A 13,260-nucleotide genomic window follows, 5' to 3' on the forward strand; every position below is an offset into this window, starting at 1 on the left:
GAATAAGACATCTATGACCTCATCAAGTATCAATAGCTTTATAGTGCTTCCAATGACCATTATCAAGTCAAGTTGTTCCATGAATTTGTAAAAGAACACAATAGTGTCATTCAATGGTCCTTCTCAACCATCTTCCCTCCAACTAAAATCAACTAGGCCACAATAATACTAAATACATTCAAGTGAGCAACTATGTAATCACCATTACTCATTTTTAAGAAAAACAATTTTTTATAATAAATTTATTAACGAGGGCACAAATGTTCAATAATTATGAATTGGACAAGCACAACCTAACAAAATTTCTAGCCTTTCTTTTCATCAACACATAATTTTTGTCTTTCATACCAATTTTGGTTGAGATAGTGCACCCATAGATCTTAATCTATAAAAAAATCCCTTCCACAACTCAAAATCAATGCCATTAAACTTGTTAATTTATAACTTAAATATGTTTCCTCAAGTTTAATTTATAGCTTAAATATGTTTCTTTTTTTCTTGCAACAAGCTTCCCATTCGAACCAAAATTAAATAATACAACTTTAATTTTAAAATCTTGATCCAAAAATATGCTAACCTTTACGTTTAAAATCACCCTTAAATTCACCTTAACCAATCTAGCAAATTTAACACTTTGCAATGGAATTCTTCAAATTTATAAACAATTTTTATTACATAGTCATACCATAGATGACACGATATCATTAACTCTTAAACATATTTAACTCTCTTAGGCTACAATGGTAAACCTCTGTCAACGACATGAACGAACGATGCGGAAATTAGCGCAACATGACATAAAGCTCAAAAATATCTATATCTATATATATATATGATCTCTGATATGTTTCGTGTATCTCTGATATGTTTCGTGTTTCTGTTTTAATTGTTTCACTGTATCTGCGTCAGCCATGTCTCGCCGCTCTGCTTCTGTTTTGCTCCTCCTCAACATGCCTTTGCTTTTTTCTTTTGTGATCACTGCAGGATTCACAGATACAGGAGATGGTGAGCTCTATCGATATTGGTCAATGGGCACCTAATAAGTAGATTTACTCGTTAGAAATTTTAACAGTATTAATGTTGAAATAAGTGGGTAATTATGCATTTCAATGTGTTCAGTGGACACACTGTTGTCGATAAAAATGCAATTGGGAAACCCACTGTCGAAATGGAAAGGCGGAGATCCGTGTGGTTTAAAATGGGATGGCGTTTCTTGCATCGGTAACCGAATTACTTCACTGTAAGTATTTTGTGCATCTTGTCTTCAAATCATGACAACATCTTGTCTACTAAATGAATATCCATGCCGTTTATGGAATTTTCTTGAGCTCTACAGAAAACGTTGGGAGTTCCTTCTAACTGAATATTTCCATGGATAAAATTTTACAGGACGCTCTCTTCAATGAATCTCAATGGACAATTGTCGATTGATATTGGGCGGCTTTCAGCACTACAAGTTCTGTAAGTTGATTGACGAAGTAATTGCAAGGGTACCACAGAGTAGATACTGTCTAAACCCATTTCTCCAATGAATATTGAGGTTACTCAGTAAAGTTCATTTGGCTGAACTCCCCCATGTGTATATCGGAGATTTGTTGGGTGCAATAATCTTTCTATTTAATGCCGTCAATGCACCGTGTAAACTTTATCCAACATTTGAATACACAGTGTAGTGGGGATGGATCTTCCAGGGTTACCCTCTAAACAGAGCATCTTCCTTCTTTAAATGCAATTCGAATAATATTAACAAAAATTACCTCTTGGGTTTGCATGGTAAATAAGAGGGTATAATAAGTAGATTGACTGAACAAAGTCATCATTGCAGGGATCTGTCATACAATCCAGGCCTGACAGGACTGATTCCAAGTACTTTGGGTGATTTACAATACCTTCACACGTTGTAAGCATTTTGAACCTTGTAATTCAATCGTTGGTATTCTTGTTCGAATTCTTTACAATCGACTAATTTTTAGCTCGTTTTAGAATATTGACGGGGTGTAGGTTTTCTGGGCGCATTCCAAAGGAGCTGGGTAAACTGCACAGACTGGTTACTCTGTAAGAAAATACTCCCAAAAAACCCTTTTTTTCTATGAACAAGTACACTTTGTGACGTTGTGAATCATCGTTGATTTTGGTAGGGACATGAATTCAAATGATTTATCAGGAGGTATTCCTCCATCTTTGTGTAATCTTACGAATCTCTACTTATTCGATTTGTCCAACAATACCATCGGTGGAGAATTGCCTGTCGAGCTGAAAGAGCTTGTGAATTGCCGTCACTTGTAAGTATTACATTTTTATTTGGGATAAGTATTACATTTTTATTTGGGATAACTTTTACCTGCGTAAAGGAATATGCACTTTATACCTTGTTACCTTCAACTTGTGGTTATGTTGTTGATGCTTCAAGCCATTTCAATAAAAACAATTTGAGTGGATCGATTCCACCGGAGGTTTTTCACGAGAATATGACCTTAAAACATGTGTAAGTGCCGTATTCATTATATTCTAAGGATTTGATTCAATTCATGATAAACTATTTTGATCAAATTATATTCTCAACCTAAAGCCACTCCACTGTGTGTTTGCAGGTTATTTGATGACAATTCGTTCACAGGAAAGTTCCCCTCAACTATTGTGACTGTATCATCCTTGACTGTCCTGTGAGTATCCCATATCTATTTCCATTGCATTTCAAAATACACAAGTCCCCAACCACTCTTTGGTGATCATGTTGGAAATAAAGTTTAATATTTACAATTATATTTGTTTTTTTTTATTTTTTTTTATAAGATGACTGAGTGGTTTGGGATGTCATTTTTCTATTTGGTTTCAAATTTTATGGGAACATTTTTTTGCTGGAGAAGACTCCCCCACCCACCTGGAGTCTCAGCTCTTATAGAATTATAAATTCTTGGTATATTTGGTCTCCCTAGTCATTGGATATTCTCCTGGTATTATAATGACAGTAGTTACCCATTCACCATGGTAGAAAAAGAAAAAAAAAAGGGGGGAAAGTGGTGACTTTTACCTTGTTTCAATTTCCATGGGGGCATCTTTGGCCCCATGTGATAAGGCTCAAGGAGTAGGCTCCCCCACCCTCCTGGGATCTCGACTATTGCTAAGTCATAAATTTCTAATATTTTTGGCTTCGAGTTTCTTGGTGTTAGTAGCTGGATATACTCTTGACTTTATAGCAACAACCGTTAAATTTGATCTTAACCCTGGCTCAAATTACCCAACAAATCACTGATTCAACATTAAAAAAGAAAAAGAAAAATGTGGTTATGGGTATCATGTGAAAAATAAGACAAAGTTTGTTAAGAGTACGCAACCCAGTGGCAATTCTGTTGCTTATTTATTGATATGGTATCGTAGCTAGGAGTTTACGACTGCAAGTGAAATATACTTTCTCATGATGTCATAACTGGGAGTTTGCAATTACAAATGAAATATTTTTTTCAGAGAAAAATCATCATAGATTATATTAAGAAAATATAATATTCTGCATACATAACAAAGAGACCATAATATTCTGCAAGTGAAATATACTTTCATGTGATGTGCGTAGAGGGGCCTGAATGATTAGAGATGTGTGAGGTTTAGGAAATCTAATGTGTGAGGTTTAGGAATAGGACAAGTGTCCATAGCTTTTCTGTCGAATCTGAAATATCTAAGAGTATCTATCGTTTTTCTGTCGAATATCAAATATCAAGAGTGTTCATAAGCAGGGAATGTAAGATGTGAAACGTATTCATACGCAGGGCTGTCCAATGTAACGATGTTCTCTTACTCTGATAATCTAAAATACTACAGCAATATTTTTGCTGCTTAGTTCTCAATATCTTGACAGGCCATCTATTAAATCATGCTTTATGATTAACAGGAGGCTCGATCGAAACTCTTTGGAAGGCCCAATTCCGTCCGACATCGCACGCTTGGAAAATATTAATGAATTGTAAGATCAACGATGTATTGCGCCTGTTCAGAGATAGATCACAGTTATTGACCAAAAGAATTCACTGACTCTCTGCATTTTTTCAGGCATCTATCAAATAATCAGCTCAACGGTTATATACCTGACTTATCTTTGATGAAAGATCTTCAGTACTTGTAAGTAGAAGGCTCAAACTCTGCTCAAAAAATCTCGAATTGATTTTATCAAGTTAAGACTTCCAATATTCATGTGTACGGTATTTTCTTTTATAGGGACTTGAGTAACAATTCATTCGAGATCTCGGATGTGCCCACCTGTTTATCTGCTCTCGCATCTTTGACCACCATGTAAGTTCAAGGGGTTTGAAATACAACATAAATTAAGCTTTACTATCTTTCGAACTAACTGCTTTTTCCTTTCCCTTTGCCTTGTTCTGTAGTGTGATAGAAAACAGTAATTTGAATGGGCAGCTTCCTTCTGAAGTTTTTAGCTCACCGCAACTTGAGACAGTGTAAGTGTATTTCATATTTTCTCTGCAATACCTTCAACGTTACATTGTTGAAAGATGAGACTTGGACGTTCAGTGATCTTCGTTTTCCAATGGCGTAGGATTCTCTCCAATAATTCTATAGACGGGCCTCTCTCAATTTTGGAAGGAAGTGTCAGTCAGCAGCTCCAATTGATAGACCTTCGATACAACAACATCACGGATGTTCCATTGGGGAAAAACCTTACCAAGACTTGGGCGTATGGATTTCCATGATAACCCTCTAAACTGATTCATGTGGATTTCTGATTCATTTATATGTATGGGAAACCTTCTAGTATCTATAGGACTAGGAAGAGGGAAAACAAACTTTGGATATGTGAAACTTTCTGACAATTAAATGATGCGATATTAATCCACTTCTATTCCAAAGTTGTAGACCTTCAATTTCATTAATGTAAATATCTGTTATTTTTTTTTGGACATGCAGACTTGAAGGTAACCCAGTTTGTGATTCCCAAACATTCATATCAAATAGCCCCATATGCCGCCCTGATGACGATGCTCAACACACGTCCTACCACACGGATATGGCGCATTGCGGAAACGATACCAACTGTACTGAAGATTCAGAGAAAGTTAATCCTCAGAGTTGTCAGTGTGCAATACCATATGTCGGCACCATTGTCTTAAGAGCTCCCTCCTTTTCAACTTTGACGAATATTAACAGATTCCAAAAGCTAGAGAAATCTCTATGGACGCAATTAAACTTGACAAAGGGGTCAGTATATCTCTGTTGCATGCGGTTTGATGCCAACATGTATCTGAATATAGGAGTCCGGCTCTTTCCACCGTCCGGAAGGAAGTCTTTTGAGCCATCGGAAATCATAAATCTTGGTTATTCTTTAAGCAATCAAAGATACAGACCGCCTGAGGAATTTGGAACTTATTATTTCATACCATCGTCTTACATATTTTTAAGAGGTGAGGAACTGTAACTTTACTCTTAGTTCAGGTTTTGGACAAATATGGCATCTTTTAAAGTGTAGTGTACGTATGTATGAACTATTTTGCTGGCTGTTTGATTTCAGAAGGGTCGAGGTCTTTAAATACACGGGCAATAATTGGAATAGCAGTTGGTGCAGCAGTGTCGATCTGTGCCATCATCGTCGTAGGCATTTACGCGTTATGGCAAAGGAAGAAAGCAGCAAAGGTCATTGAATTATCAAACCCAGTCGGTATGAGATCCTATTCTTGGAGAATCTGAGAATCTGCTTCTGCTTTTTACATATGTAAATTGGTGTTGGAAACAGAAACTAATTTCTGTTAGCTTTTCTTCAGCTTTTTGTAATGCAGCAAGCAGTCACCATAGTGGAGATTCTTCCAAACACAAAACTATCAGAGGTTTCTCGTTTCAAACACTGAAAATGGCCACCAACAATTTCTCCAGGGATAACGAGATTGGCTCAGGAGGGTATGGCAAGGTATAAAAGTGTAATAGTGTCATATAAGCTAATTTGTAGAGTAGAAAACAAGCTCTAACCTTAATCTCGGATAACTGAGAGCGATAAACAGTCACGCCATCAACTAGCTCCTCTCCCGACATGAATGAAACCACTCAATGCAGATCAATTATATTTAGGACCATGCATAATTTCAATTTGTTAAACTGATGGAAAACAGGGGATTGTCATTTGTGACTCAAAAAGAGTTTAGATGTGTGAAGTGATGAGAGGGGTGAAAAAATACCAACCCCAAATCTACTACCGACTTTGATTAGGATGAAATGTCTACTAATTTAATATTGCAGCCTCTGACTCCATAAATTTTGATCAGTTTAACTGGGAAACAGGGGATACTCTGCAAAATTTCTGATTACTTTAAGTGGGGTAACAGGGGATTGGAGTCATTTCTGATTGGTTTAACTGGGGAAACAGGGGATTGGGACTCCAGATGATATGGATTTGTGAAGTAATGATATGAATTTATGAAGAAATCAGAGGCCTAAAATTACCAATGCCTAATCGATCGACTATAATAGAGGATGTATTTAAATGGATTTATCTATGATATTTATTTTAAATTTTCAATTATTGACATCACATTTTGGTTTTGATTTTAAATATATTTTATTGGCTTATAAATAAGAAAAATAAATATTTATTTTAATAAATAAATGTTTAAAAATAGATAATTTTCGATATAAAAAAGAATTAATATAATTAAATTTATAATTTTATAAAATATTTAAAATTAGTTAATTTCAAAAATTTAAACTGTACAAAGTATAATCAAAACTTATATGTTAATATTTTTAATATTTAAGATTAAGTATAGTCAAAATGTTGGTTAAAAATAACCAGTAAACAACTGAAATCCCAAATTTTGGTTAAAAATAACCAGAAAAATGTAGTGAAAAAAACATTTTCCTTCACGAATTAGACTAACAATCTTGAAAAAAATGATAAATATAATTTTTAACTTAATAAATAAGATAGTTATTAATTTATTTTAATAGTTAAATTATCTTATTTTTTAAACTAGGAAAATGCACATTTAAATGCTTCAAAATAATTTAAATTTTATTTAAAAATTAAATGATAGGTTAATTTAAATAGATTTGATCAACCCATATAATTTATCTAATTTTACTTTAAATAACATTTACTAGTAAGTCAATATTCCTTCTCGCTATTGTTTAATAGACTTCTTATAATTTAGTGTTGAAGTAGAGCGTTATTACCAGCTTTTATGTACACATGCTATTTATCTCGAATTAATTGTTTTTGAAAATAACTGTATATAACGTTGGAAACTAGAGACACCTTGTAGTGGATGCTCCACCTATGTCAGGACAGAAAAATTGTTTTAAATTGACTGGAAACATCGGATGTTTCCCACTGTACACAGTTATTTCCAAGACAAAACAACTCTTCAATAATATGACTTCAAACTGTCAAAACGTACACTATCAGATTCATCCCTGTTATTTTGACAAATGCTGAAAACTTGTAAAATTCACTGGAATAATTTGCTAACCATTCCTAAAAATGCAGATTTTAGTTATGGCCAAATATCTCTGCATCGAATCATTGAACTATTTTCTTAGATTTATAAAAAACCAAAACAAACAAAGATATGTGCCAAATGTTCTATTGAGTATCTGATGACTCACTGAATTCATGTGACTTTCGTACGGATATACAGGTGTACAAAGGAATACTGCCCGATGACGGACAGATGGTGGCTGTGAAAAGGGCGAAGAAAGAGTCTAACCAAGGTGTTGCAGAATTTAGGACGGAACTAGAACTGTTGTCTCGCGTTCATCATAAGAATCTGGTGGGACTCGTTGGATTTTGTTTCGAGGAAGGGTCGGAGCAAATGCTTGTATATGACTACATCCCAAATGGAACGCTGAGAGATAATCTCTCAGGTAATTTTCTTCTCACATCTCATCCTCTTTTGGTTCCTGTCTATTTGCTTAGCTCACCAGAGAAATTGGCCGCGATTCAACAAAAGTATTTTGTCCATTCAATTAACAGGCAAAACCGGAAGTCGTCTTGATTGGAGCAAGAGGATGAATATCGCATTAGGGGCAGCGAGGGGATTGGCATATCTTCACGAGCTGCGGATCCCCCATAATACACAGAGACGTGAAGTCGTCCAACATCTTGCTCGACGACAATATGGTTGCCAAGGTAGCCGACTTCGGACTTTCGAAACTTTTTGGTGACACCGGGGATAAAAGTTATGTATCGACTCAAGTCAAAGGAACCATTGTAAGTATCATCAGCACACTTCCAAATTACCTTTCCAACTTTTCCAGATCTAAAGTGTTACAACTGCCATACACTCTCCACTGAAACTTTGACTCTATGAAAACTTAGGGATGTATTTGCGTGAATCCGAATACAAGTTAAATTAGTTGAGTGAATAACTTTAATTGGTATGGATGGATTGTTTTAAACATTGTAATTTGAATGAGTGGGTTGAATTAGGGAAATGTTAATTCATATTTTGTTACCACTAATCTTTTTAAAATAAAATCTCTCTTCATTCGAAACTATAAAATGCGTCTAGCTTTCAACGGTGAAATGCTGAACAATAATGAGTTGGGCAGGGGTACCTGGATCCGGAGTATTACATGACGCAGCAACTGAGTCACAAGAGCGACGTATACAGTTTTGGTGTGGTATTACTGGAAATTCTAACGTCTCAGCATCCCTTCATTGAAGGTGGAAAATATCTGGTCCGAGAGGTGAAGACAGCAATGGGTACCGATGGAGTGAATGCCGTCCGACGCCACATACTGGACCCCTTTCTCAAAGATTCTCCAATTTCTCAAACACTTCTTCAAAGTTTCGTAAGCTTATCGTTGCGCTGCGTTGGGGATTCGGCTGTGAATCGTCCTAAAATGGGCGATGTGGTGAAGGAGCTGGAGTCGATCGTAGAATCTGTGACGACAGAGCAAGAGTCTCCAACAGCTTCTCTACTGAGAGGTCACCATCCAAATGCGTCTGTAACTTCATCTATTTCCTTTGATTACAGCGACGGATTGTGTGTGACCCACTCCAATATTTGATCCCAACTGATATATTGATACGCTACATATAGCAAGTCTGTTAAGCAGCCTATTGGGCAAGTACTTTGCGAAACACCCTATTGCCACATAATGATATGGAACTTGGAACTTGAGCACAAAGGAATCGTGTAAGAATTTGTAGTATATTTTGCCAACACAATGATAAGCATTAATATCCAATGAACAACACTTTGTGCCTAATAACAAAAATATCATTGCCACATAATGATATGGAACTTGAGCACAACTGATAACTATACTTGCACTACATCCACATACACATGGCACAATTTGTGATGACTAAGGGATGGATCAACACTCCTATGAGTATGTGTCTTAGCGCAATAGGGTGTGCATAATATACCCTAAAGTCTCGTATATTAGGGTTATTCACACAATTTCTTTCGCAAAATGAATTAATAAACAAAATTGTAATGTAATTTTCTCAAATAAAAATAATTAAAATCAAAAGTTTATTTTATTGGGTTGTAGAATGATTAAGACGAGAGGTTTATTTTATAGCTCAATATGATGTGTAATTAAGTATGTTCTTCATCAAAGTTGAAATTTTGCTCATATAAATTAAAATAAAAATCCAAAAAAAATAACTATATAAAATATTTAAATAATATCTGCTCATAAAAAAATTGCAAGTGACAAAATTAAATCTCTCTTCATGTTATTCGTATTTAAAATAAATCTATGTTAATTTATATTACAATTGAAATTCACATAATTTTTTTTTATGTATTTTCCTTAATTATTAAATAAATCACATAATTAGAATCCCCGGACATAACCCAGCTTGAATAATATTCGATTAAACCATGTAAATTGTGTTATAATGACGTGATTAAATGAAAGATGTCAAAGGCAAGAACATTGAGTCATAAGGTATTGTCACATGATATGATGATTAGTGTTGTATCATGCAAAAATTAGTATGAAAGTATAATAAAAATTGAAGCAAAGAGGTTGCAAAGGAATAAAAAATAGAATGCATTTCCCGAGAAAATGAATGCATTATTTGAGAAAATGAATATATTTAAATACTTATATTGATTGGCTCATGTTTGTGGGGAAGCATTATTCATTTTTTTAAATGTAAGTTTTAAAGTTTTCTTAATTATGGTTTGCTTAAAGTGTTTTATGTTTGGAGGAATATATATGGGTGGATGTAAATTAATGATGATATCTCATGATGTGTTAATGATAATGTAAATATGGAAAAACAACACTTTGTTAATTTTGAGGGATTATTTGAAGTAATTACACAATGAATGTGACTATGGTGTAGAAAGATGAAATGTAAAAAAATGTATTAACTTACCAAATATATAATTTGTATATATAATAACATTGTTATTTTTCATCTAAAATGTGATGCATATTCTTTTTTTAGTGCTAAGTTTGAGTACATAAACAATGAAATTTAACTATAAAAATTTATAGTGTTAAGGAACATATTTTTCTTATGCACAAATGCTTTTTTCAAAATTTATACCTTAATTTTATATTTTTTTTAGGATGATGAAACTCATTATATCCCTGAAATTACAATATTTTCCATTGTGAAAAGGCCTTAACATTATCAAATAATTTTCTTTTTTGTCTTTTAGATTGTAAGTCTCTAGTGTCTTATATATATAGTCTACTAGTGTACTATATATTAAGTGTAGTAAAGTGTATATATATATATATATATATATATATATATATAATGGTTAAGATGCAAAAAATTATTCCATAAATACAAGAGGTATGTTTTTTAAGATTACGAAATATATTAAAACCAGTAAGCAATGTAAACTTTTTGAAAATAATTATATATGTGGAATCTACACAATTAAATCCATAATTTTCTATACTTCCATTGACAAATGATTACCTATCCTATAGAAAAAAAATATAAGAAATGATATACTGATAGGTTGTAAAAAAAAATGGATGTTTCAATGTATTTCTAGTGCAACCACAACTAGGTTTACCATCGTAGACCTATATCTAAAGAAATCAACTCAACAAACATGTACATTAGAGCTGTAAGTCTTGTCCCAAAAAAGAATTAAATTGAAAATAATGCATGCGTGCTTTAGGAACACATGTGTTCATGTTGGGTAAAAATGTCACATTCTTGTTGGAAAAAAAAATAATCAAGAACGTACATGTGTTCCTGTTGGGAAAAATATTTTATCCAACAAGAATGTGTACACATTCATGTTGCAAAAAAAAACATACCCAACAATAATGTGAATGCATTCTTATTAGGAAAACATTTGAACTCTCGCCCCTCTCTTCCTTTGACCCCTCTCTCTTTTGCTTGATCACTTGCTTAATATCTCCCCCTTTACCTTGCCTCCTTTCTCTTCACCTCTCTATCTCTCCCTCCATGTATATATTTCTCTACCCCACTCACTCTCACCCACTTTGTCTTATATTTGTTACTCTCCCTCACTCTCTTTCTCTAACTACCCCCCTCCAATTTATTTCACTCTCTCTACCTCTCTATTTCCCTCACTTTGTGCCTCTCTCCACCCTCCACTCACTTCCTCCCTCCCTCCCCACTTCCCCTCGCCCTTTCCCTCTCACGTTGAAAATGTATCTAGTGTGGGTCTTTGTAATGAAATTCAGATGTAATATTGATGTAATTATTATATTCATTTATTATGATGAATATTATTATTTTATTTCTAGTCAAAGCATGTTCTTCATGCTTCTAAGGTTTATTGAGCCAAAAGAAAATTTAATATGAGTCAAAGAAACATATTTGAGTCAAAGTCCCATTTGGACTTCTTGGAAGAAAAATAAAATTATTTTTATTTGAGTCAAAAGAGTCAATTTGTCCTCCACAAGACGAAGTCGACCCTCCTTGTACAAGTCAACCCTAGGGGCAGTTATTCGACCTCCTAGATGTGTATAAATAGAAGGAAACTCAACCACTTTGGAGACCAATCACCCACTCACTCATTCACATCGAAAATTATGCAATAAGAAGAAGAAATTCAACAAAAGTCAAAGGAGAGAGAGAGAGAGAGAGAAGTTAGAGGGGAGATAAAATCTAGTTTTGTGCCCTATTTATACTCACTAGGAGCAGCCAAAGGAGAAGCAATATTAAGCATGCATGCAAAGGAAATATCCATCTGTCACATATAATAATCCTTTTTGTGGTTATTGTTTCTCATGCAATGATTTTGGCCATAGGGCTATTGATTGTAGGGCACATGCAAGGAATGTAAATTATACCAATAGAAGACATCAACCTATTCCTCTCTTCCTTGGTCACATATGTTTTTTGTGTGACAATATTGGCTATAAGGCAAAGGATTGCAAGCTTCCCATGTGTTTTAGGAGATCCAACCAAAGAGAGGAGAATATGCAAGGTCAACCACATAAGGAGAAAAAGGATTAGCAGATGAAAATTTGGAGGAGAAAAGAGTAGCAAGGAACTTCCACAAAAAATTAAGGCCTGCATGGTCTTAGGGGGAGAATATGGTTGCATAATGAGTTGCATGAAAATCTTTAATTGTGAAATCATATCAGAAAGTGCCCATGGAGAAAATTTTGCATATTGTAGGAGATGCATGTGTTTATGGGGAGTCCTTGAGGTTTGAAGTGCACTTTCATTTTTGGATCTATTTCTATTGTAGTTTGATTTTAGTTCATCAACCATGTACATTTGTTGATGGTTTTGGAACAACTATATGTTTTGGATTCTATTAGTACTCGTGATAATATGGCAACAATGTAGTTATTCTTATGTGCATTGCCTAGGTGTGATGGGGGATCACACATTCAGGGGGAGCATTTGTGCTTCCAAATGGACTTGCATTTGTCGGCATCATGCTCACTTTGGAGGAGTTTTATTGTTCTTATTTATCATTAGTGTGTTGCAGGAATCAAGTCTTTGCTGCTGCTGCCAGATAATAGCAAAATCATATGTTTTTCATGACATAATTGGTATATTGATGATGATTGTACTGCTAGATGATATTATTGCATGTGTTGTGTAGCTTCTATGGAAGATCAGATGATGTGTTGGAGATAGTTCATACAGAGTATGCACTTTATTATTCATAGTTTCTATTCTAGATGTATCATGTTGTTGCTCATGATATCTTGATGCATGCTGATGGATGAGATATTGTGCACTCATGTGGATAAGCCATGATGATTTATATTTCTGCTCATATATGGAGTATACATCTTGTTTCTGGTGATGATTTTTTGCTCACTAATTTGATGCTTGTGCCTCAT

At 34.4% G+C, this 13,260-nt stretch overlaps 1 protein-coding gene across 1 annotated transcript; it reads left to right on the forward strand.

Moving 5' to 3' along the window:
• The first annotated feature begins 911 nt into the window (after positions 1 to 911).
• Positions 912 to 9,006, forward strand: LOC149185000 (leucine-rich repeat receptor protein kinase HPCA1-like). The gene is given in 19 exon segments (XM_089415517.1): positions 912 to 1,005; positions 1,120 to 1,240; positions 1,390 to 1,461; positions 1,826 to 1,900; positions 1,984 to 2,055; positions 2,139 to 2,282; positions 2,411 to 2,485; positions 2,592 to 2,663; positions 3,887 to 3,958; positions 4,045 to 4,113; positions 4,210 to 4,284; positions 4,377 to 4,448; positions 4,915 to 5,408; positions 5,519 to 5,662; positions 5,766 to 5,908; positions 7,632 to 7,857; positions 7,967 to 8,060; positions 8,062 to 8,203; positions 8,545 to 9,006. Coding segments are annotated over 19 exon segments (2,718 nt in total).
• Positions 9,007 to 13,260: the final 4,254 nt, after the last annotated feature.

This window comes from Pinus tabuliformis, chromosome 3_2 (assembly GCF_031772625.1).
Source record: "Pinus tabuliformis cultivar Carrire ecotype Pingquan chromosome 3_2, CPIR1, whole genome shotgun sequence".
Taxonomy (NCBI): Eukaryota; Viridiplantae; Streptophyta; class Pinopsida; order Pinales; family Pinaceae; genus Pinus; species Pinus tabuliformis.